Source organism: Thermochaetoides thermophila (genome assembly GCF_000221225.1).
Source record: "Thermochaetoides thermophila DSM 1495 unplaced genomic scaffold scf7180000011820, whole genome shotgun sequence".
Taxonomy (NCBI): Eukaryota; Fungi; Ascomycota; class Sordariomycetes; order Sordariales; family Chaetomiaceae; genus Thermochaetoides; species Thermochaetoides thermophila.
Window position 1 is genome coordinate 2512882 of NW_006383036.1, and position 24741 is coordinate 2537622.

Genomic DNA, 24741 nt, shown 5'->3' on the forward strand with positions numbered 1-24741 from the left:
CCTAAACTGACCCCTGAGTAATTCGTGCGCACTCTCCCAAGCCAGTATCCCCATCTGCTCTGCTCTGCCATGTGCTTCCCTTCCCTCAACGCCTCTCCAACTTCTCCCTCAAGTGCCAAGTCTCCCTCTCCTTCTTCTCATTTGCTTCCTCCAACCCCCGAATCTGCTCTTCCTTACTGCACAAGCTTCTCTTTTTCTCGAGCAGTTCCCGCAGCTAGTCCCGGCTGCGCTGCATCTTGCGAGACTTCTCATCCATCTGGTTGAGCATATCGCGCAGCGATGGAAGGCTGGCCGGCAGGATCCATTGCGCGCTCGGCTTGAGGAGGGCCATGGCTGCGATGGTTATCTCCGCATCGCCTTCGTCCTCGTCCTCGTCGTCCTTGTCGTTACCCTGGAACTGGGCGAGAGCGTCGTGGGCTGCGCACCGGGCTCGGCGTCATCTGCATGGCTTCTCCCGCGTGATCCTAAGCCGCTTGGCGCCCAGCTCGTCCGAAGTCGGCATGCTACTGTTGGAGGTCGGGAGATTGTTTCTGAAGATGGTCGCCTCGCGGCGACCCGGCGTGTTGGGGATCGTGGTGGCGAAAGCTTGGGATGTCGACAACATCTCCCGAAACGCAGTAACCTCTCCCTCGGTACGTTCCGCAAGCGCAACGAACTCCCTCTCCTTTGAGTGTCCACCGTATCGGCGGCGATGGAGACCTTATCCCGCTCCCTGCTCTTCCTGTTGTTGTTGTTGTTGTTGTTGTTGTTGTTGTTGCTGGCGGGAACAACACCGTGGGGGCCGGAATGCGAGTCACGGACGATGTTGTCATTTTCCTCGGCCTCGCTGTCCGTCGTGTCGGGAGTAAACTCCCGAGAGATAGAACCAGGCAGCCCGATGGTGGTAGGCAGGCAGCCAAACATGCCGGGGTCCCTGTGCCAGCCCGGCATCGGCCCCTGGTTGTTGTTGGTGGGCGGCTGCTACTGGTGGCTCGGGCCGGGGGAAGGCGTGGGGGTGTCGTTCTCACGGTCATCCGGGGGATGACCAGCCGGCCGAACTTACCGGGGTTGCGAATCCACCCCGGCGTCGCACTCCGCGCAGAGAAAAACCCGGCTGGCCCCGTCACTGGTTGACTGCTCAGGCGGGCTGTGACGAGGAGGGGGCAACATGCTGTGGGGGAGGGGCAAGGACATGAAATCGGCGACCTCCGCTCGCGAGCGTGGCTTTGTCCTCCCACAAGAAGAACTGGCACTGGTTTCTAAAGTTCTGACTATTGACTTTGTTAGCAAAGATCTTGTCCAAAAACAGAAGCAAACGGAGTATAGGAAGGAAAGCAAGAAAACAAGAGATTAAGTCAGACGATGAGTGCCTCGAGACACCAAGCCGATGAAAGACCACTTCAGGTGAAAAGGCGGCGTGAGAACCTGAATGATACTAGAGAAAGTCAAAACACAAAAAAAAAAAAGAAAAACAATATAAGAGTTTTAACAAAGCCAAGAGGGGGGGATACTAACCAGCGCCAGAACCAACGGTCCATATTCTCCCCTTCTTTTGCAACCTGGGACTTCTTGGCCTCTGTGCATGGGTCGCAGGCGCCTGTTAAATTATCGGTCAGTCAACATGAGCTAAGAGAGCAGGTGTATGATCAAAGTGGTTAGGAGGGGGCAGGGGAAGTAAAACTAGATGAGTGTCGGGTATGGGATTGGAGACAGTTGAAGAAGCGCTCGACTCGACTTCTTCGTATAAAGACCCGATCGATCGCCCTCCACAAAGTCCCGAGAGAACTCCGAATACGGCATGTCGATGGAGCGTCCTAGCCGGAGGTCCTAACTGGAGAAACCCGAAGTCTCAACGCGGACTGCAGGGTTGCAGGTGCAGGTGAACTCGACGAGGGGCATAAGGCGAAGCCCGATGTAAGATTCCGAATGAGGTGCCAACTACAAAAGCAGTGATGGTGCCCGAAGAGGGGAAAATCCCGACGTCAGGGCAGGGTGAGGGGAGAAACGAATGGGGCCGACTTACACATCCACACGCCGTTTTCGAAAATGCCACCCTTGCGGGTGACAGCAGCAGAAGAGTCAGCAACAGTAGTCGTGGCCGTCTTGTAGGTGGGGCAGTTGAAGAAAGTTTAATCTTTTAGATCAACTTTTGTCCACTTTTCAGGATGTTGAGAGGGAGAGATTTTCCTCAGCCTGCTGATGAGGAAATGATTCCATGATTCGGAAAAGACAAGAACGATGTTCGAATAAGTTGCAAGCAACTGAGGTTTATCGTAGCCCAAGAGTGAGTTCTCCTGTCCGCTGTGACAACTGCAAAATCTTGACCCAAAGAGGATGTTGATGTCGGAAAGTCAATGAGAGGGTTGAGCAGCTAGCTCCTTGCTATAGCTGTCTCTCCTCAGGTTGAAACCGTGTTCAACAAGGTCGCCGGTCGGCTCAGAGGAAGGCAGGTCTTTGGAAAAGAAAAACGTGTACTTGACGCCGTTTTTTGAATATCTTCTGTTACTGTTTCGACTTGTAGTTTTCAGTTCACTTTTTCTCGTGACGCATTGGCCCAGCAACAGTTCAGTTTTTCTCACAACAAGTCCCTTGAAGCCTCGAATTTCCATTCGCCATGTCTCTGGAACCACCCAGCAGGGTTGTGAAAAGCTTTCAAGGATAAAAAAGGTCGTTTTTAACCCTGCGGACTCTAGCAAGAATTTGGGGTCGTCTTCAGAAACACCGTCCCGCGGTGCGAAGTGGGTCAAACATGATCCCCCAGTCGGTTCAGCCTCCTCGGGTGACTCAGGAAGAATGGGGGCAGCATGTTTGTAAGCTCATGTTTGTCCTCATTTCCCGGCAAACTCAACAGCTTAGCTTACAATATTTGCCACAGGCAGGACTTGCACTGTTCTTGAAGTGTGGTATTTCGCCCAAAAGACGGAAGCAGACCTCACTGTCGTGCTCGTGGTTGTCTGATCGGAGAAGGTCGACAAGGCTTTGCCCAAATGGCATGATAGCATTATCATGACCCTCGAGATCTAAGACACAGGCCGTTTACCAACTGTGGAACTTTGCTCTTTGGATCCTCGAGATGATATGAATCTTTTTTTTGACGCAACGCACAGAGAGGACGAGAAGGAGTTGTTGGAGTCCGTGGAAAACAACTCATGGTCTCTAGAGGAGCTGTGTGACTTGACCAACATGTGCCACCGGTGCTATGCCACTAGGTTGATGGCCATGAATATTCTACGCTAGCTCAAGTCTGCTCCCGAGCTTGATCTTGCATGGAAAGCACACAAGCATCAAAAAACTTACGCAAACCAATCGGAGCTCGTCTTGACAAGCTATCGGTTTTGTTTGACGAGTGTTTTACGCCGGGTCTGGTATGTGTGGCGAAATTCCATTGCTGGAATCCACGCCCTTTACTTGCGGCAGCTCAAACTATTCTTATCCAAGACCATGAGCTAGCTAGTGACTGCGGTAGTTATAGCCTCGCGTGAATCTACAATGAAATCTACCAAGATCTCGACCCTCTTTCACCTGGAGAGGATCATGATTACGTGTCAATTCCACATTATATCTTCTGTGACGTAGTAGACTCGCTATTGTAGCTTCTTCCCTCAAAAACGGATCCACGAAGTCCGATAAGCGTTTGCAAAGAGAACACTCAACGTGCTCGTTTGATGCATTCAGATCCTAGGATCGATCACTAGAGTTTTGCTAATACAGATGCCTTCTATTCCTGACAAAAAATGTTCTGAACCCGCCAAGAGGCGATTCAGCTGCGCACTTACACAGCTCAAGTACTTCGAAGCCTGGAAGAGGAAAACAACACCTCCTCCTGGACAAATATCTTTCCAATCGGAGCCTGGTGAAATCCTTCGAAGAGAGTTTCTCTTCATGGGAACTGGATGAATCGCATGGTAGGAGTTGTGGCTTGAGCAGACTGCAAGAGATTCTGTGGGACAATGGTGAGAAGAAGGCCGATGCATTATGCCACGAACAATGGGAAGCATGCTCTCACGACAACGGAAGAAGCAAGACGATTACGTGCAGAAATACAAGGCCGTCGCCAAAGAGATTACCAGTGTCTTCAGATATTGATAGCGCGTTGGAAGGAGGACTAGAGAAATGGTAGTCTTGGGAGCTATACAGGGGACGCTCAGGAATTGTAATCACAATACTGTTTCTAATGGTAATGTGTAAATCTAATAAGGGCATGAGACCGACCACTGGTATCAACATCGAATCCTACTACAAAATATTCGCTTTTGGTGCGGTTTTGATGAGGAACCTGTGATCCCTGATATAGTCCCCGATTCGAGCTCGTCCTTTGATCAATGGCATAGTGGTCTAGTAGCGGGTTATTTGTAGATGATAGATCGAGATAAACCATGGTTCTTGGGACAGCAACAAGTAGAGTTCCAGTCGATGGAGATTTCAGCTTCATGGTCGGCACCTGGGGTGTAATAGGGGCAACATACAAAACACCACAACCGGGAGAAATCACAAAAGCCGAGCACATAACCTTACCCACACAGTACGAGACCAAGGTCGAGAAGAATATAGCACTGCCCAATCACCGGGTATCATACCTCTCCCCCCAATCTATCTATCTGCACCCTCCTACTCAACCCGACAACTTCGCCATGCTCTCCTCTAGCGCCTTGACCCAGCCCTCCATGACCCCAACATTCTTGCTCATCGTCGCATCCCCCTCCCGTACCGCCGCCTCCACCTTCTCCAGCCCTTCCCTCCATTGCTGAATCTCTGCTGCCATCTCTGCCTGCCTCTTCTCGATCCGTGCCAGAGTCTCGGCCGCAGTGGCTGCCTCGGCGTGGATCATACGCAGCGAGCGCAGGCGGTCTAGCAAGGGGGGAAGGAGTGGCGCGAGGCTCTCGATTGTAGGCAGGGTGCCATACAATGCGTTGATCTTGGCCATTTGCTCTGCGGTTTCGGGAGATACGCCTGCACCCTCGGTGCCTGTTCCCGCGGCGGCGGCGTTGCCGCCGGCGGAAGCGATGGCCTCCTGTGTGGCCTTGGCGCTGCGCCGGGCTTTTTCCAAGTTCTCGGTTTCTTGTGTGAGGGTGCGCACGCGCCGGGTGATGCCGTCTAGCGTGGGGACGGAGGCTTCGGAGAGGGTGGTGATCTGCTTGTGGAGTTGTTCGAGAAGGGGGATGATGGCGCGCGGGAGATTGTCAGGAGTTAGGCCCGGGACGTCGACGGAGCCGATGCCGAGGGCACGCTCAAGGATGAGGAGGCGCCTGTCGAAGTCGGCTGCTTTAGCGAGTGCGTGGGTTTGGTCGTAGGTCGGGGAATAGGTTATTGTGTAGGTGGTGCCCGTGGTGACTGTAGCGGTTACTGTTCCTTCGTCGGTGGTGCTGGGTGCTGGGGGCTTCGGGGCCGGGAGAATGGTACCCGGTGGCGAGAGGGGTTCTTCGAGCTTGGAGATTTCGTCGAGGGCTTTGCTGAGGGAGTCGATCTGGTCTTCTACTTCAACAGGTAACACCCCTTTCCCTTCCTCTGCTGTAGTCGCGGCCGCATTCTTTTGTTTCTCATATTCCTGCCTGGCCTCTTCGATCTCGCGCTTCAGCCGCGCAATCCTCCGGGCTAAGCTCACGGTCCCATCCTCATCGCTCAAGTCCCCTAATTCTTCGGTCCCGTCTTCAAGAATACGGCGGCGTCGACTGGTGGTCTTGTATGACTTCCGTTTGCTGGTGAGTCTCTCTGAGAAATCCACGTTGCTGGCATCCACAACAGCGGGCATGAACCGCGATCGAGCCTCATCTATCCGCAGGCGCGACCGCGAGATGCCGCTGGTATCTTCGTCCTCGTCGTACTCATCGTCGGATGGAGACTGGACTGTTGTGGGCTGATGGTACAGGTCAGTTTAGGGTCGCTTCTCCCCGCCAGCTTGAAAAGAACCTACAGGAATTGTCGAATGGTCATCGGTCAGTTCTGGCGTTTCATAGACATCTGGAGCCGAGTCCTGAGTGATGCCTGTTAGTCAGACCGCTCCATCATTGGTGAGGGAGGGGGGGGGGGGAAAACAAGTCTGAGGAGCCGCAAGTAACAACCATACCAGGTCTGGAAGGGCAGCATATTTCCGGTTGGTAGCCATTGCTATAATACAGCTAACAGCAGAAACTCAAGGTGATTATGAATAGCTGTTGTTGCGGCCAGTCAAAGACCATGAACCCTCTTGTGCTCGATAGGAGGTAATGCATCTCGTCCACGGCGCGTTGTTGTCTGGTGGTGGTACGTACCACCACCTGGCAGCGTGGGCGACAGCCGCCAAGCAGCTGACTGGAGCGACAAGGGGCTTGGCGTTGTGGGTTCCATACACACGGTTTCTAAGACCCACAGTTTTAGCGCCACGGATGCACAGGCAAGACGCGTCTTCCATGTATCAGCCGCGACTTCCATGTGCTCAGTTGCTACCTGCGACCAATGTAAAGACTGTTACGAGCTGCAGGATGCTGAATGCTTTTCGAAGTAATTTTGAGATTATTTGTTACATCTATCTTCTCCCTTGCTGACTCCACCAACCCTACGTCTGTAGCTGTGCCCTCCTGGAGTCCTGGTAAGGATCCGAGCCCAACTGCGTACCTCTGCACTGCACTTTCATGTGGTGGACAAGTTTTTCATTCACATTTCACCCTAATTATTGCAATCTTCATTATCCTTATATAGTCTGGCGCTCATCAAGCTGCGCCCATGATCCCTGACCACGCTCTAGTCCACGTTACAGTCCCATTATCTTCCAACCTAGCACCAAATCCTTACTATATCACATGTTTCGGCCACGGTATATAGGCCTCAGCAAGAACCAAAACGTACCTCGTCTTCTCTCTTGCGTTCGTCAACAAAAAGCCTTGGAGAAACAAAACCTGTTAAACAGGAACGAGACTAGCGAAAAGCTATCAACATCTACTGCCATGAAGCAAGTCTCAGATGATGCTCCCCCGTTGAGCAGCTCAGATTTGAGTGATAGCGATGATGGCCTGCCTCGCCGAGGTGACATCCAGCCTACTCTTTTTTCCTCCAACAAGTCCAGAAAGCGGCCATCTCTCAGCCAAGATGAGGACGATGAATGGGGTAGTAAGCGAATGGGAGCAGCCTCGAAACGCCCCCGGACCGCCGCAAAGTCATCTGTTCCGAAAGAACCCAAATCAGGTCCCGAGATAAAGCGTAAGACAACTGAAACGATTACGCTATCATCTTCTCCCATCGCCCCAGAAAGTCCAAAGGAGAGCAAAGAGAAGGATAAGAAGCAAGACTCGAAAGACATGCAGGACGATGACCTTATCTTCAGCTTTATGAAGAAACCGAAGGCAACGTATGGTAGTCGTAACAAGTTTACGAAGCCTGCGACGACGACCTGTCCGAGTACGGAGAAGACACCCGAACGAAAAAAGAAGCCAAAGTCAACAGGAACGGGCTTCATAAGACCACCATCTTTGCCTCCCCTAAGCGACTCTACCCCTGACACAGGCTTTAAGCGGCCGCCAGATTTACCTGGGGATACTCCTGAGAAGCCGATCACCGGCTTCAGGATGCCCCCACCTCTACCTGGAATGTCTGACGATGAAGCGGGGACCGCGAACGCCAACAAGCCCTCATCCACTGACAAGACGACATCGATCGATGTGCTGTCTCTTTCCGGCTCGGACTCGCCAATGACAGACTTATCCGATCTCTTCGCAATACCGAAATGTCCTCTCTGCCAGAAAGAAGTTTCCGCAGAGCTTCTTGAAGCTTTCAAGAAGGAACACTCACTCACCACAGTTGCCGCAATGCGCAATTTCTGCGAACAGCACAATAAAAAGTCCGCCCGGGAGACCTGGAACAATAAGGGTTACCCGGACATCAACTGGTCGAAGCTCGACGAGCGCATCGCCAAGTACTACCCGGTGCTGCGGGACATTCTCGAGTTGCGCAAGCCGTCGTACTACAGGGAAAAGTTCAGTGACAGTATCAAGGACGGAGGCAACAAGACGTTGCTTCGCTCCGATGTCAACCTGACACCTGGGTATTACGGCATTCGGGGGTTGCAGCATATGTCGGAGAACTTGATCAGCAAGTTTTCCGGTCTATTGCGAGAGCGAGCGGTGCTGGACAAGTTGGTGTCAGCCCGTGGAACCACGAGGTTCCTGCAGTCTGTTTTGGTGCCGGAGTTGGCAATGCGACTCGTGATGGAGGACATGAATGTCGGCGAAGAGGAGGCACGGAAGGTGCTGGAGGAGAGCTCGTGGGTTGGTGATCTCTTGAACGATGAGATTGCCGATGTTGTGAATGTCGATAGCGATGACGACAAGGCGAATAGTGAAAGAGAACAGCAAGACTTCAGTGACGACGGCGACGTTGACAGCGGGTCTCAGGACGACTAAGGGTCGGGCCTGAGGATAGGAAGTTGCTTGAGGGAGCAGAGCCGATGGGCTTCCTGCCTGTGATTTGCTAGTCGCTGTTTCTGTCACCTTCATTGGACACTGGTTGGTATTGGCTGGCACACTATAGATGCACACGAGTAGTGTACGTAATATTTACGGAAAAGGTTAAGAGAGTCAATCGTGGAGAGTGCCCAGGGTAGCTTGTACCGCTAGCGTAGTCACAGCAAATGATACCACACCTCAACAACTTGACCTGGCTTGACTCCTTGGGGAGAACCGTGACAGCCAGGATAGAGATTGGAGTCAACAATAGCGGGACCAATATGGACTTCGTGACGGCATAAGGAAGTCTCGTTTTCCAAAGTCTACGAGGCTCATTCTTCATGCAAAATATACGTCTGTAAGGAGGTTGGTGGGTAGCACAAAGAGCTGCACCAGCAACTGCTAAAACGGCGAGATCTGAATTTGCTAAATATGGGATAAGAGACATGAGCGACTCTACGTCTAGACATAACTATTGCCGTTCAACGATTGCTTAAGTATCAGTGACATTTGCCTATCGACTTTTGTTGCCCCCTGTCAACGACAAGCCGGATTCTAATGGCCTGGTTAGTGTATCGGGGGACGATGGGAAGTTACCTCAGATCGGGTGGAGAAGAGCGTGGCAGGTGGAGTCTCGGAAGATGGTCAGATCGGGGAGGCGTCTTGGCGTTCCCAACCAAGCGCCTGGAGAGACACCAAAGGATGCACGGGCCACCAGATTCCAGTATTGATTGGCGTGCATTCACTCTCTCAAGGTTTGCCTTTTCTCGACAAGACCCAAACCCAAAGGTCAAGAATTTCAAACGGCCTCTGCTCTTCAGGAAAGTGCGGGCCCCGGGGGAGGGGGGGGGCGGGGGAAAAAGGGTTTGAATGATGGATTTGATCACATGATGATTGCCCTGCTCAACAAGGGGGGGGAACATTGCTTGCTTGGCAAAGGACAGAGGGAAGACCCGGGAAAGGCTCGGACCCGAGCTCCCGGTGATGGTGGGGCCATGGTGCCCCAGACTGGTCGGTCAGCCTAGGGACTTTTGGAGATCGTGTCGCTCTGCCTCTCTGATAGAGAAGGCGTTTGTTTGGGATGGGAGTCCTACGACTCTACCTCGGCATGAGCCCTTTTTCGTCGCAAGCAGCGCGCATTGTTGGGAATCGATAAGGACATAGATGGGCAAATTGGGACGAATTAGGTAAACCACATGGCTGAGTTCGATCATCCATCTCGACCCATGACCACGATGCGGTGGGCGAGAGTAGCGAGCAGCGAGGGGGCTCGACAGACGCTGGACCCCACCGGTTTGTGCCGGATGTTGTCCCGCAGCTCCCATTTGTTGCTCAAACCCCCCTTGTAGGTACCGACTTCTTGCGGGATTGCGGATCGCAGAGTTGGATTGCTGGCCGCGTTTGCCCTGAAGGAGCATCTACTGTACAGACCTGTGTGCATATGCTGATCTCGGCGGCGAGCTATTTCCTAGGCTGGTTTGCAGGCTGCAGGGCCCAGTGAGTTACCACAGTATCGGTTGTCAATTACTGCCGGTGGACTCCTGCCGTGTCGGCGCCAAAACAAAAGGTCATTGGCTCTCAGTACCAATGGCTAGTTCAGTACACACATCGCACCTGGGCATGATGTGCGTCATCCAAGGCCAGCCTCCAAAACCTCCAATCCCCAACGACTCTGTTCGCGGTCTCAGACGCCGTGGGGCTAAAGTCTCCGCACAGCCTGCTTTTCCATTCCTGGGGGAGGAGGAGAGCTTCAGGCTGGGCTTTACTCCCTCCTGTCGGCTGGCTGCCAGGTCAGTGGCCAGTGGAAGTGAAACTGTGGAGTAGCGGGGTCCCACCTACGTGCCTGGCATGCCGGCCCACAGTCCCGCGAGCAGCGAGCAGCCCAGCGCAAGCACAAGCTTGGCCCGTAAGGAGGGGTTGCCCGCTGTCCAGCGTCCAAAAAGTGCTGCTGTGCCCTGCGCTGCTGGGCCGTGGGCCGTGGGCCGTCGCCTCATCCAAGCTTCCATCCACACAGCACGTCGTCATTTCTGACTCCCCCGTCGCTTGGCCCCGTTGCCCGCTTCTCCTCTGCGCTGTGTGAGAGAGAGTCTGCCGTGGCTCTTTGCCCGTCTACCCGCCCGCATCGCATACACTGCACACTGCACACTGCACACTGCACATTCAAGTCCAGACCCAGCAGCCACCAGCATAACAAAGCACCAAACAATTAAAGCAATTCGCTCCAGCGTCCGAGCAGTCTGCTCAGCTGCATCCACTGGAAACCGAACGACCTGAGAGCTGGGGCTGGCAACACCGACTAAGCCGCATACCATCTATCCTGGCAGACTGTCTGGCGACACGCTCAGCAATGACCTGAGGAAAAGCAACAAGCAGGAAGCAGCACGCCCGCGAAGTACCTACCAACACCATCACCAGCCCTCTCAACGTTGGATCCCAGCAGCCGCAAACGCAAACGGTGGAATGGCCTCCGCACTCTGAACCCGCAGCTTGCTCGCTCTCAACCTCTTAGCTCCCGTCATCTTCCTCTGTTTTCTTCTCGATCCCCATTCCCATCCCCATCCGTCCCTGTCCTCGACCCCGTCACAGAGTGGAAGGTCAGAGTTTGGCATTGGTGACGATCCATGATGCCCCGACCCGACGATAGCGCCCGTCGCAGCTCCATGACGGGCTCCAGCACCGACAGTGCGATATCGAGCATCACCGCGAAGCCGCTGCCCTCGTTGCCGCCCGAGTCAAATGCCGTACCCTCTGCGACAGCTGCTGCCAGTGTCGGCCTCGGCGTCAGCAGCAGTCACAGCAGCAGTAATGCTCTTCATCGCCTTGCCACGCACGGATCGCGGCGAGGGGCCCCGTCGCGACTCAAGACTGATGAAGACAGCGGGTATCCTGGACGGTGAGTCGCCCACATTTCTGTGCTCCAGTTGCTCCAGTCACTTTCCATGAGCCCATCATTGGCTCCACTCCGGCATCCCCGTCATCAACAAGCAGACCTTCCCGAACTTGGCCCGCCGTTGCCATTCCCGTCCCCCGTGTCCATATTGCCATTGTCACGGCATCTGCCAGAGACGGCGGTCTGGCCCTGCTCCCATTCGAGCCTGCGACCCGGCCGCTTGCTCATCTATCTGCCCATATTTGCCCATCTGTTGCCCTAGGTGTCTCAAAAGACTCAGCTGTAAGATCGAAAGCGCTTGAACTTTGGAGCTGACGAGGGGCTCTTTGCTCTACGCGCCCACACCCAGCAGGTCCGTTAAAGAATCCGAAGGCCAGGTCTCTCCGACCTCGAACGGTTCGCGCCCATTTGGGCTCCCAACCTCATCAACGAACTCGTCGATGCGTGAACATATCATGAGCGATCTCTTTGAACACCGTCGCGACCTAGCCATACTCGAGGGCCCCTCCGCCAGCCGCGCGGCCAGGGGCCAACACACAAGCCCATCCTCCGGCTCTCTCGCCCAGCAGAACGCACCGTCAGCGATGTCATCGTCGTCATGGATAGCCGGCGACGCCAACAGCTCCGCCCCCGGCCTCTCACCGAACGACCCCGTAACCACAACCTTCTACAATGACTCGACCGATAACCTCTCCCTGAGCTCGCAGGTGTCTCCAAACGTGCCCGCTACTTCAAGCAGCCGCCCGCCGCCGAGCTCGCGCACGCCAGCTACCTTTGTTGATTCGCCTGAGTTTGCCTACCTCACAGACGATCGACGTCCCTCGGTCGTCAGCATAGCTACCACGGCCAGCAGCCAAGGCTCTCGAACAAGCGGCGCGCGGGGAGGACTCCGCAAATTGCAGGGCTTCTTCGGCGAGGAATTCCCCGGCCGAGACTCGTCCGAATTCAGCCTGCCTTTTCCAACGGCTGGGAAAGAGCACCGTTCGCATTCGTATAGTTACAGCCGTCCCCACCGTGACCGAAACTATTCCAACGCTACCGACCACGGCAGGGATGCGTCCCCATCTGGCTCTAGGCCCCGCACGCCGGTGCCCGCCCCCGAAGTTGTGCCTTTCCTCTACCAAGAAGTCGAGGTATGCGTCTTCCCCTTGTCGTCCGATTTGCCCAGACCTGCTTTTCCCTCCCTTCCTTCCTCTCCCCTTCTCCCCCCCCCCCCCCGGGGGCATCCTTTCCTTCCTTCTCCCTTCCTTCTCCCTTCCTTCTTTTCCCTCCCTCCCCCAACGCGACCTGAGCCTTTTTGTCTTTATCCCCTTCCGTCTACCACTCTTCCATTCCTTCCTTTCAGTTGAGGGCTTAGGAGGGGTCACATTTTTGTCGACCAATCGTTTCTCTTTGATGCCGCTTCCAGAAGAAAGGCGCTGCCACACCTTGCATCCTACCCATCCCCTGATCAGCTCTAACCTGCCTGCTTCCTCCTACTAGGATATTGCCAAGTATGGCGAAGCACCCGTTCGCGAAGTCCTCACCGGTCCGGATCGCGAACGCTTCATAAGTGACAGCGGATCACAGAATCCGCCGAAAACATCTGGCTCTGGACGCTCCGGCCACTCCATCGTCCATCTCGGCGGCCACAGCCATCGACACAACAAGAGTAACGACGATCCGCGAGCCCTCAGGCCCTCCATCAGCAGGGAAGATTCAATATCGAGTATTCCGAAAGAGCGCAGCGGCTCGTCTATCATGCACGGATCCCGATCACGGGCGCAGAGCCCGGCTCCGAGCGCCAATGGCAGCTACTGGGGCTCACGAAGCACCGGCGGCGACGGACAAACGTCACCCGGCCATCAATCTAAACGCAGCCGCTTTCTGCCTCGCTTCCGCAAACACCACAAAGAGAAGTACGATCTTGCCGACCTTAAAAAGTTTTCAGCGTCCTCCAACTCTCTCGGGTCGCGTCCATCTAGGCAAGACTCGGCCGCGGCGTCGATTGAAGGGTCAGAGTGGCCGGTATCTCCCGATCCTCGTGAGTTCTTTGGGCCACGCCCTTCGTATGGTCGCGGCGCAACATTCAATAATAAGTTCCCCTTTTCGAAGAAGAGCCGCAGCTCGCGGCAGCATGACGACGATGAGAACATCGGGCCCACCGATAAACAGGAGGTCGGCACAGTGTTTCATCTGGACACGAACCTCAACGATATGGAGGGCATCGTTAGCCGGCCGCTGCCGCTCACACCTATGGATTCTGACTTGATAAATGACCTAGACTTTGACAAGCTACCTATCAAGTCCGACCCGAGTGGCGCCTGGTTTGCCCCTGACAGTTGGGGCGTCCGCCCGCGCGATAACTCCACGCAGGCCCCCGAAGTCGACGACATCACCGTCCTACCCCGGCCCGAGGAGAAGCTGACCAACTACTGTATCCGCGTGTTCAGGGCGGACGACACCTTTGTCACGCTCCAGATGGCCCTCGATGCGACCGTGCACGATCTCATTTCCACTATCGTCAGGAAGACGTATCGCATCGATGGCATCGAGAACTACCACATCGTAATGAAGAGGCGCAATCTCATACGGGTGCTGAACAATGCCGAGCGTCCGCTCTTGATACAAAAGCGCCTGCTCCAGCAGGTCGGATACGAAGAACGGGATCGAATAGAGGACATCGGACGAGACGACAACAGCTACATCTGTCGCTTCATGTTCCTTTCCATCCGGGAGAGCGACTTCCACTATGGCACCTACGACGTCGGACTGAATCGCATGCAGCAGAAACTCATCCATGTCGACCTCTCTGGTCGCAATCTCGTCACCATCCCCGTCCCGCTCTACGGAAAGGCACCCGATATCATTTCTCTCAACCTGTCGCGGAACCTTTCACTGGACGTCCCGCGTGATTTCATCCAGGCCTGCTCGGGCCTGAAGGACATCAAGTACACCAACAACGAGGCTCGCAGGTTACCACCGAGCTTCAGCTGTGCGCAGAAACTGACGTATCTCGATGTGTCGAATAACCGTCTCGACCAGCTGGACCACGCGGAACTGGGCGACCTCAGGGGCTTGCTCAAGCTTAACCTGGCAAACAATCGCCTGAAGTCCCTTCCCACCTATTTCGCCAATTACACGCTGCTGCGGACGCTGACCGTTTCGTCCAATTTCCTCGAGAAGTTCCCCAGTTTCCTTTGTGACCTGGAGAACCTGGTCGACCTTGACTTGAGTTTCAACCTCATCAGCACGCTGCCAGACAATATTGGCAATCTCAGGAGTCTGGAGAAGTTTGTCATCACAAACAATCGCTTGACCGGCTCCTTCCCAGAATCCTTTAAAAACCTGGGGAGCCTGCGCGAATTGAATTTCAAATATAACGCTATTACGAATATTGATGTGGTCGCGCAGCTGCCCAAGCTCGAGATTCTCACTGCCGACCACAACAGCATCTCGCAATTCGTCGGTACCTTCTCTCGACTCCGGAGCCTGAAGCTTAACTCCAATCCCATCACCAAGTTCGAACTCCGCGAGCCCGTTCCTACGCTAAAGGTCCTGAACCTATCCAACTGCCAGCTGGCCAGCATCGACGAGTCCTTCAACAACATGCTGAACCTTGAGCGGCTGATCCTCGATCGCAATTACTTCGTGTCGCTGCCCAATCAGATCGGTAATCTTCGCAGGCTTGATCACTTCAGCATAGCGCACAACACCATCGGCGAGCTGCCCCCCGAGATCGGTTGCCTGACGGAGCTGCGTGTGCTGGATGTCCATGGCAACAACATCCGCAAGCTGCCGACGGAGCTGTGGTGGGCCAACAAGTTGGAGACCCTCAATGCATCCTCGAACCTGCTCGAGAACTTCCCTAAGCCGGCGTCTCGTGCTCCTCAACCCCCGGGCGACCCCTCCAGCACGCCCAACTCGCTCTACAGCAAGAAGTCTGTCGCGGGCCGCGGGCTCTCGCCGATGCCTAGCTCGGAGGAGCTTAGGGGGGGGGATGCTTCGAGGAGGCCAAGTCAGGCTTCGAGCACGCTCCTCAGTGTCGGTCCCTCGCCGGTACCCGGAGCTGGTGACCGCAAGGGGTCGATGGTGTCTCTGTATGGCAAGGGCGGTCGCAAGACGTCGGTCGTGTCTCGCAGCACCCAGAGCAGCGTCTCTACGTCCATGGGTGGTCCTAGCTACAGGAAGGATTCCAACCTGTCGACGCTGATTACGCATACCTTTGCCGGGTCTCTCCGGTATCTGTACCTCGCGGACAACCACATTGATGACGACGTCTTCGAGCAGCTCGTCCACCTCCAAGAGCTTCGCGTCCTCAATCTCTCGTACAACTCGCTCACAGACATGCCGCAGCGGTCGATCAAGAGTTGGTCGCAGCTCACGGAGCTCTATCTCTCAGGCAACGATCTCACCACTTTGCCCGCCGACGACCTGGAGGAGTACTCCATGCTGCAGACGCTGCACATCAACGACAACAAGTTCACCAACCTGCCCGCCGACATCCAGCGCGCCAAGAAGCTCGCGGTGCTCGACTGCGGCAGCAACTCGCTCAAGTACAACATCGCCAACGTGCCCTACGACTGGAATTGGAACCTCAACCCCAACCTGCGCTATCTCAACCTTTCGGGCAACCGCCGCCTGGAGATCAAGCCGACGTATCCGAGCGGCGCCTCGCAGGGTCGCGAGAAGTATGAGGATTTCAACCGCCTGGTCCACCTACGCGTCCTGGGTCTAATGGACGTCACCGTGCTCGATCCAAGTGTGCCTGACGAAAACGAGGACCGCCGCATCAGGACGTCGGATTCCATGGCGGGATATCTGCCGTACGGCATGGCGGATACACTGGGGAAGAACAAGCATTTGTCGACTGTGGACTTGGTCGTGCCGAGGTTCAATTCAAACGATGCTGAGCTGCTCATGGCCTTGTTTGATGGGCAGGCGCTGAGCAGTGGGGGGTCGAAGATCGCGAAGTTCTTGCACGAGAACTTTGGCAGGATCTTTAGTCGCGAGCTGAGGGACCTGAGAGCCGCGCAGGGCGAGACGCCGGAGGATGCGCTCAGGCGTGCGTTCCTGGCGCTGAATAAGGAGTTGATTAATGCGGCTACCTCTACGCAGAATCGCTCGTCGTACTCGGTTGTGCTCAGCAAGGAGGATCTCAACTCGGGTAGCGTGGCGACGGTGGTCTATCTCAACGAGCAGGAGCTGTACGTCGCCAATGTCGGCGACGTCCAGGCCATGCTCATCCACACCGACAGCCAGTTCAAGATGCTCACCAAGAAGCACGACCCGGCCGATCCCCACGAGCGCTCGCGCATCCGCGATGCCGGCGGTTGGGTCTCGCGCAACGGACGGCTGAACGATACCCTCGAAGTCTCCCGCGCTTTTGGCTACTCGGAGATGATGCCGGCCGTGCAAGCCGCGCCGCACGTCAAGCATCACAGCATCACCGAGCAGGACGAGGCCATCCTCGTCGCGACCCGCGAAGTCTGGGAGTATTTGACTCCGGAACTCGTCGTCGACGTCTACCGCTCCGTGCGCGGTGACCTAATGCGCGCTTCGCAAAAGATCCGCGACCTGGCCATGGCCTACGGCGCCACCAACAAGATCATGGTGATGATGCTCAGCGTGGCCGATCTTAAGCGGCGCCGCGAGCGCTCGCGCATGCATCGTGGGCAGAGCATGTCGTGGTTCAACTTCCCGCCTGATGATAGCATGGCGCTGTCGACACGCAGGGGCAAGAAGGCGAAGGTGGATGGTCCGCTGGATTCCACGCTGCAGAGGCTGGATGCAGAGGTGCCTGCCCCGACCGGTATGATTGCCATCGTGTTTACGGATATCAAGAATTCGACCCAGTTATGGGAGATGTATCCTGAGGCGATGCGGTCGGCGATTAAGTTGCATAACGATACGATGAGGAGGCAGTTGAGGAGGATTGGTGGATTTGAGGTCAAGACGGAAGGTGATGCGTTTATGGTTTCGTTCCAGACCGCCACGGCCGCACTGCTGTGGTGTTTTGCTGTGCAGATCCACCTGCTGAGCCTCAACTGGCCGGCGGAGATGCTCAACTCAGTCATTTGCGCGCCCATATTCGATCGCAACAACAACCTTATCTTCCGCGGCCTTTCGGTGCGCATGGGCATCCACTGGGGCGAGCCCCTCGCCGAGCCTGACCCGGTTACCCGCCGCATGGATTACTTCGGTCCTATGGTCAACAAGGCGAGCCGTATCTCGGCATGCGCGGATGGTGGTCAGATTACCGTCTCCTCCGACTTCATCATGGAAATCCAACGCTGCCTCGAGACCTACCAAGAGGGCATGGAGATCGACGACGAGAACGACCCCTTCGCCAAGTCCATCCGCCAGAACCTGCGTGAGCTGAGCAGCCAGGGCTTTGAGGTCAAAGATATGGGCGAGATGAAGCTGAAGGGTCTCGAAAACCCCGAGTACATCTACTCGCTGTATCCGCACGCGCTGGCTGGCCGCATCGACATGCATAACCTCAACCAGAAGCAGCGCCAGGAGGCGGAGCAGAAGCCGGCTAGGTTGAGCCCGGATAGCCAGCTGTCGTTTGATCCGGAAAATGTGTGGGGGTTATGGCGGATTGCACTCAGGCTAGAGATGCTGTGCAGTTCGCTGGAGGATATGAGTGGAAGGGGCTTGCAGCCGCCGGAGACGGAGTTGATGGAGCGAATGAGGCAGCGCGGTGGGGAGGTCACGGAGAGGTTTTTGTTGAACTTTTTGGAGCATCAGGTTAGCCGGATCGAGGTATGTTTTTTTTTCTTTTTTTTTCCCTGCTTCCCTTAACTCACCGGCTTGATTGAACGAATTGACACTAACTGTTACCCAGACCTGCGTCGCAACCCTCGCCATCCGCCACATCATCCTCTCCAGCGACCGCCTGCGCCAGCTCAACGACCTGCGCGCCCCCATGGCCTCTGTCCTCGACACTTTGCAGGCCAAGCTGGCCCTTCTCGAACGCTACGAGGCCCGCTACGGACCCCTGCCGCCCGACGATGCCGCCAACGATCAATATATGACGTCTGATTCTCCTTTGCCATCCCCCGGCCCCCCTCAGCTGCCGCCTTTGCCACTGGCCAGTCCGAGGTTTACCGAGTTCGAGAGTGTGTTAAATGGAAATGGCGGTGTTGTTAGTGAGGAGAAATGAAGGGGCTGGCTAGGCCGTGAGGCTATTTGATTGATGGCGATGATGAGTGATTGATTGAGTTGTAACTTCATGAGTAGCTGTTTCGAGGTGTGATTTTCGCTTCGACGTTGCGGTACTCGTTCTTCCCCCCCCCCCTCCTCTACCCTTCTCTCTTATCTTATACTCCTACCCTCCGTTTTGTTGGTTGGTGGGTTGGTTGGTTGCTTGCTTGCTTGCTTGGTCAGTTTTGGTTTGCACGCTGCTCCTACTACTAGTATTATTTTACTTTTACTGCTCTGTCGCTGTTAATGATGTTACGGTCGGTCGGTCGGTTTTGGCTTGGCTGGGCTGGTTTTTGGCTTGAGAGATACCAAAAAATGAGAGTTATCCTATCGTTCTTTTTCTTTTCTTTTCTTTTTTTTTTTTTTGATTGGCATGGAAACAGGAATTTTTCCTCTTTTCGTTTCGTTTCGCTTGTTCGATGATAGGTTTTCTTCATACCCCTGTTCCCCCATGCCGCTAGCTTTCTTGGACTGTTGGTTCTTTGAGTTATGGTTGGTGAGATGGGACATCGGCATGCTCTCTTTCTCTACCGGAATATTTGATGTCGGTTGGTTGGTTTTGGCTGGCTGGTATGGTTGGGCTAATCATGGTGGCGGTAATGGAAGAATAATGATGATTCTTATCTGTTGGTGTATTGTGTTTGTCCGGCGTCTTTTCTTTTCTTCTTTTTACACACTTTTACACACTACCGGTTAGTTGAATGGTTGGTCTGTTGACTGGTTTGGAGGATTCGATGACCTAACTTGAGCTTATGGATTGGTTGGCTAACATTACTGAGCCGGACTGGCTTCTCATCTTCCTCTTCTAGTCTGTCCATGATGGCATGGGCATTAACACCCCTCAGGGAAGGGGATGTTGTTGGCATGTTTGGATATGGATATCGAGCTTTTGTGGAAATGAGACGCTTCATTTGAAGTCAACTTTTTCTGTTTGCTTTGGCTTCGAGTTTTGGTTTCTCATGAAGTGCCGTGTTCGTGAAAAATGTCTGTTCATATTCTTCTGCTGAAGACATTGCTCTGTTACTTGTTTGTTTTTGTTTCTCTTACATGATTGATTTAAGCATGACATTTCCATATACTATTTTACGAAACACAATTGCGGGAGAGAAGGAGAGCACGTGAAACAAGCATGTAGAGTACAGGTTGTAAAACTCTCGGGGGAGTTCAAATCTTCCTTCACATAATGCTAGTAAACCAGGGTTAGGGTTATAACAGCGTCTTGGCTGGCGTCGTTAGACGGTCTGTGCTTTCTCTTCCCCGTGTCCCCATCCCTGTTCCCCGTCATGACAACGGCCACCGTTGAACTTCAAGCGACAGCAACCTTCCGTTCTGGTTTTGGAGCATAGTGTTTTGCGCCTGGATCTGCTGGCACACAGTTTTGTTGCCGCATTCGATTCAACTGTAGCACAAAGAATCGCTTGATAGCTGCGCTTGGCATTGGGAACGACCGCACGAGGAACGAACTGCCCGAGAACGTTGTAGGAGGCACTGAACCAGAGCAACGAGAGCTTCCTGAAAGCGACGACACCATCATAGCAAACTGCCAGAGCTAGTACCTTGTACAAGAGCCAAACCCGACCTGTATTTATTCAATTACCACTCGATAAGCCCGTCGGGGCAGACGCATTCCTACACAATTCAACCAAGATGTCCATCCTGGGGAAGCTCCTTTACAGTATGGACCCGTTAAACTCTCTTAATGTTGACCGCACTGAATGGTGAGCAGATGCTGACAGAGCTCCGTACAGTCACCGTCCTCCTGCTCAATGCGATTTGTATCCCGAGTGAAGACCGGTTTCTTGCACGTGGTATGCGCTCCCCATAATCACCTTCTTGGACCCTGAGCCCCTTCTCCCGACCCGTCATCCTAGCTCAGACCTCGTTGTAATCTACGCGTTAAGCACTGCGAGACCTGGAATTCTACAACCATCCTCAAGCCAAATCAAGAAGCAAGCAAGAATCACTGAGCTTGAGGAAGCGCTAACGCCGTCTCCTAGTTGGTCTAACCCCCGCAACATACCACCGCGCCTTCGGCCAAGAAGTCGACACCGGAGTGAAATACAAGCTTATTCAGTTGACAGCAAGCGTGAGGACAGTTATGAGGGTACCTTTGATTATTATAAACACGTTGATCATAGTATATGAGTTGGTCCTGGGTTGATTGAGGGACGGGGATCTTGATAGGGGTGAAGAGGGGGCAGCGGAGGTTATGGGCGATGTGAATGTTTGATGCCTGGTTGGGAAAGGATATTGCGGTAGTACGTTGGAAGCAGGTCTTATGTTGTGTGGAAATCAACACTAGGTTTAATGAAGACACACATGAATGAGGTTGGCAAGCTGTATGGTCCTGGTTTCAAATCGTGATCTTGGGGACGATTAAACAAGCCTTGACACCCCTCCAGGTTTGCTGGGCCTATGTCTAGCTCAACCACTTACTTCCCTACGTTAACTCGTGCTTAGTAATGACATCCATCAAACTCTGCAGCATCGTCTACGAACCAACAAGCCATCAAGTCCTCAACTGCATCAAGTGGAAGGATAAACCAAAGGTCGGTAGCCCACCGAAACAAAAGAAGTATTTTACCCAACCCAGTCCGTCAACGACGGATATCGTCAGAGACAGGCATCATCCAACCGGAACTCAGCCAAGGTCAACGGTTGTTGTCCCATCGTCCATTTGTTCTTCCCGGATTAGTATATACCTAACGTATCCTAAGAACTAAGATACCTGCTTGTGATACTACAATCCATTGATTGGTCAACCAGACAGACGAGCCGACTAGGTCCCTAAACCAGCCAACTAGTCAGTCATCTCCTTTCTTCCCTCTTCCCTCCTCCTCCTTCCTTCACAAAACAAGCCAACCAACCAATCCTCCCAATATCAAACCTATCCCGTTCCAACAAACAATACTCTCCTCTGTTATTACCCCCAGGGACAAAAGTCTATACCAATCCAAAACCCCATCATCCCTCCGAACTCCCCATATTCTTCCCCCCATCAAAGGACCCTCTCCCTTCGGCCCAACAAACCAAACACACCGCGTCACTTCTCCGCCTCTTGCCGTTCGCCCTTTTGCAACTGTCTCTGCCCAACTAAGACAGAGACGTATTACTTCCAGCGCCCAAAACACCGCTCTTCTTTTTACCCAGACCGAAATGGAAGCGCTCTTTGAGAGGCGTCTTTTCCTTTTCTTTATCTTTCTCCTTGTCCTTGTGATCCTTGTCCTTGTCCTTATCATGCCGGTGGAAAAACCGATGATAATGGTGGTAGTTGTGGTGGTCAGAAGCAGAATGGTGAGAGTGGTGCGAGGAAGGCGGCGGCGCGCCCGCCCCGGACGACACAGCAGTATCGGTGCGGGAGGGGTAGGACGACAAGGCCTCCAAGTTACAACCTGCTGCTGTGCCTGGCTTGGTAACATCGCCATTGGCGAGGATAGTCGTGGCAGCGGCAGCAGCGGCGGTGCCATTTTGGTGATGCAATGGCATGGTGCTGGCGGTAGTCATGGAGGTTATCGTTGTCGGGTGGGAGATCTCGCTCTCGGCAGGTGTTGCTGTGCCCGCGCCCGTTACATCGGTAGCAGCCACGGTGCGGTCGCTAGCCTTGGAGGAACTGGCTACGTCGGAAGGACGCTCAGGAACAACAACCTTGTGGTTGTGGTGATCGGTATGTGCCATGTCGGGGTATTCGGGCAGGAAGGCCTTATTAATGAACGTGGCGATGCTCTTGCGGGTCATAGCCTTGCCGGTCCGGCTGGCGCGGCTGAGGAAGCTCTGGCTGTGATGACGACGCTGCTGCTGCTGCTGCTGCTGCTGCTGCTGATGATGATGATGATGTTGATGTGAGTCGCCGCCATCGGAGCTAGCTATCTCGGAGCCCTCGCGCTTATGTCGCTTCTCTTCCTCCGCGGCCATCCGCTTGCTCTCCTCGATAGCCTTTTGCAGGTCTTCGCACTCCTTTGCGGCTTCCTGGGCCTTTCTTAGGTTCCCCTGGCGCTCTTTGGCCGCAAGGCGTGCCTGTTCCTTCTCGGCCGCCTTCTGGGCTTTCTCCTGGGCCTTCTGAGCCTTTTCTTGAGCCTTTAGCTCCTTTTTCCTCTCTTTCTCTGATTTGTACGATGCGATAACAGGCTCACTCTTATCGGGTTCATGTGGGACATCCGAGGAACCGGACCACGAGACGAGCACTGGCTGAGATCTAGACCGAGAGAGCGAATGCGGGATCGAATCAACTGGACTATCGCCGCCGCCGCCCTTGATCGCCTTGCCGTTCGGTAATGGCGAAAGCTCATCTTCTGCCAGAGGGGGCAATGGCTGCGTCTTAATCCTAGTAAGAGGCACCTCGTTCGACTCTGGCTCTCCGTTGACCTCGGCAGTTGCGGCGAGATTGGGCACTTTCGCCGCGGGCTTGATCTGATCCACATCCAATCCTTCAGCATCCAACTCTTCCCTGACCTTTTCGAAGGTCGTCTCCTGGTAGAACAGCACATAGGCACAGGCCATTCCGGGCTTGTCTCCGAAGAAGTTGCGCACGAAGTGCTTGTCGACCGGCTCGACCATCTCGTCATCGAACAGCAGCCAGCCACGATCCTTCGTCTTGATGACGACGACGTAGTGTCCGTGATAGGCGTTGCCTCCGATATGAACGACGACAGCGTACAGCTCGTACAACCTGTCGGGATCCTGGGCATCGTCGGTCGTGTTGAACAATCTCAGATGATATGGGTAGACAACTCGGTGGAAGAGCTTCTGCAACCGGCTGTAGTCCTCGGTGTACTTGAACCGCTTCAGATGCAGGGCCAGGATCTTGGGTAGCTTCTTGACCTTCATGCGCTTTTCCGCCTCTTGCAGACCGCCGCAATGATCGCAGAAGAACTTGTTCCTCTCGCACAGCATCTCCTCGGCCGAGAACTTCTGCAAGCATGAAGTAACCGATGAGTGCTCTTCCAAGTCGATCGACAGGTCGAGGAAGGTCTCGTCTCGTTGTGATGCTGTCTCACAGGTCAGGCATCTGGTCTCCGAGGTTAGTACGCCTTCGAAGATGTCATGCACCCAGCCCGTGCCCGGTGCCCTTGACCCAGATTCTCCCTCTGGATTCAGCTTGATGCCCTTGCTCTCTGCGATTTCCTGCATCCGCTTGGCATTTTCCTCCACGTTCGCAATGACGTCGTTTAGAACGATCCCGTAGAATTCGTGGGCGTCTTGGTGCATGGAGTTTCGGAACATCTCGTTGTCGCGCTTGAAGATGTCTAGAAACCGTTGAGGGCTTAATACACCCGTCCTAGACTGGCTCTCGATAAGGGCGGTGAAGATATCCTTGAGCCCAGTAAAGGTACATTCCTTCATGCCATATGGATCGGAGCACTCTTGAGTGAGATCCAGCACAGGTCCCTTGAGCATGGCCTGCTTCTTCTTGTACTCCGGGGAGTCGGGCCTGTCCTCGGGCCGTAGAGGGCCCATACTAGGAGCCAGTTGACCGCCGCTGAGAGAGGTCCTTCCTGTCTGCCCCGGCTTGCTTGGACCAGTAACCGTTCCATTTGGTTGTGGTGGAGGGCGTACTGTCACGCTGAGCTTGGATTTCGGCTCGTCCGGGTTGTCCCAAGGCGCTGGAGGGGGGTAATTCATGACATTTTCGCGAAAATGCTCCGAGTGGTAGAGCGCCTGGACGATCGAGTTGCAGTAGCTAAAATGGCGGTTAGCATACTGGGGAGGGGTCGTCGCCGGTTCTCGAGCGGTCGGCTTACCAAGTGTTTCCAAACTAGCATGCAGACTGTGGTTAGCGTCCTATAGTAAGTGAACTGGACTTCCCAAGAGCAAGCCCTTACATTCTCTAGCCCAAAGAACTTGTCGCTGCCGTCTGGGCGTATTGGGCCCGCGTTGTACAGCAGCTTCTCAACGGGCGACAGGTCCTTCGTAGGATCTTCCTTCTTGGTATTCTTGGAGGCATTGCTATCCGATCTCGAGATACCCTGCACAGTCCACTGTCAGCTCAGGATCCCAGCATCAAGACCACGCCAGCGGGAGATAAGACACAGGGTCACCCAAGGACAGCACGAGGCTGGACACAAGAGTGGGCTGTCTTGCGCCTCTGGCTCTGTGTCCTGTAGCCATGTGTCCTTGTGTCCCTGTGTCCCGGTATCCCAACATCCATCTGCCAGGGGAAGGTGTGGGGGGGGGGGGAAGGGAGGGAAAGGAAGGACAGGCATGGCGACGGGCACATCGCCGGCGAAGACTTACAGTGCCGGCCGCTTTGAGCTTTTGGAAGAACCCCGCCAT

General features: G+C 54.5%; 5 protein-coding genes across 5 annotated transcripts; 2 read left to right on the forward strand and 3 right to left on the reverse strand.

Annotated features, from left to right (window-relative positions):
• Positions 1-214: 214 nt before the first annotated feature.
• CTHT_0056820 (uncharacterized protein) lies at positions 215-2973 on the reverse strand (the record flags this gene model as incomplete). The annotated part of the gene is made up of 8 exons (XM_006695942.1): positions 215-417; positions 508-585; positions 657-936; positions 1008-1126; positions 1186-1250; positions 1495-1576; positions 2003-2081; positions 2911-2973. The coding sequence occupies 8 exons, from the start codon at positions 2971-2973 to the stop codon at positions 215-217; spliced, it is 969 nt and encodes a 322-aa protein (XP_006696005.1).
• Positions 2974-4591: 1618 nt separating this feature from the next.
• CTHT_0056830 (uncharacterized protein) lies at positions 4592-6367 on the reverse strand (the record flags this gene model as incomplete). Its single annotated transcript, XM_006695943.1, has 4 exons — positions 4592-5833; positions 5891-5950; positions 6044-6095; positions 6228-6367. The coding sequence occupies 4 exons, from the start codon at positions 6365-6367 to the stop codon at positions 4592-4594; spliced, it is 1494 nt and encodes a 497-aa protein (XP_006696006.1).
• Positions 6368-6899: 532 nt separating this feature from the next.
• On the forward strand, positions 6900-8351 carry CTHT_0056840 (uncharacterized protein; the record flags this gene model as incomplete). Its single annotated transcript, XM_006695944.1, has 1 exon — positions 6900-8351. One exon carries the CDS (start codon positions 6900-6902, stop codon positions 8349-8351), a length of 1452 nt encoding a protein of 483 aa, XP_006696007.1.
• A 2666-nt stretch (positions 8352-11017) lies between these two features.
• On the forward strand, positions 11018-18430 carry CTHT_0056850 (adenylate cyclase-like protein; the record flags this gene model as incomplete). The annotated part of the gene is made up of 4 exons (XM_006695945.1): positions 11018-11286; positions 11633-12416; positions 12766-18030; positions 18113-18430. 4 exons carry the CDS (start codon positions 11018-11020, stop codon positions 18428-18430), a joined length of 6636 nt encoding a protein of 2211 aa, XP_006696008.1.
• Positions 18431-21564: 3134 nt separating this feature from the next.
• Positions 21565-24741, reverse strand: CTHT_0056860 (ubiquitin carboxyl-terminal hydrolase-like protein; the record flags this gene model as incomplete). The annotated part of the gene is made up of 4 exons (XM_006695946.1): positions 21565-24148; positions 24210-24223; positions 24291-24434; positions 24703-24741. 4 exons carry the CDS (start codon positions 24739-24741, stop codon positions 21565-21567), a joined length of 2781 nt encoding a protein of 926 aa, XP_006696009.1.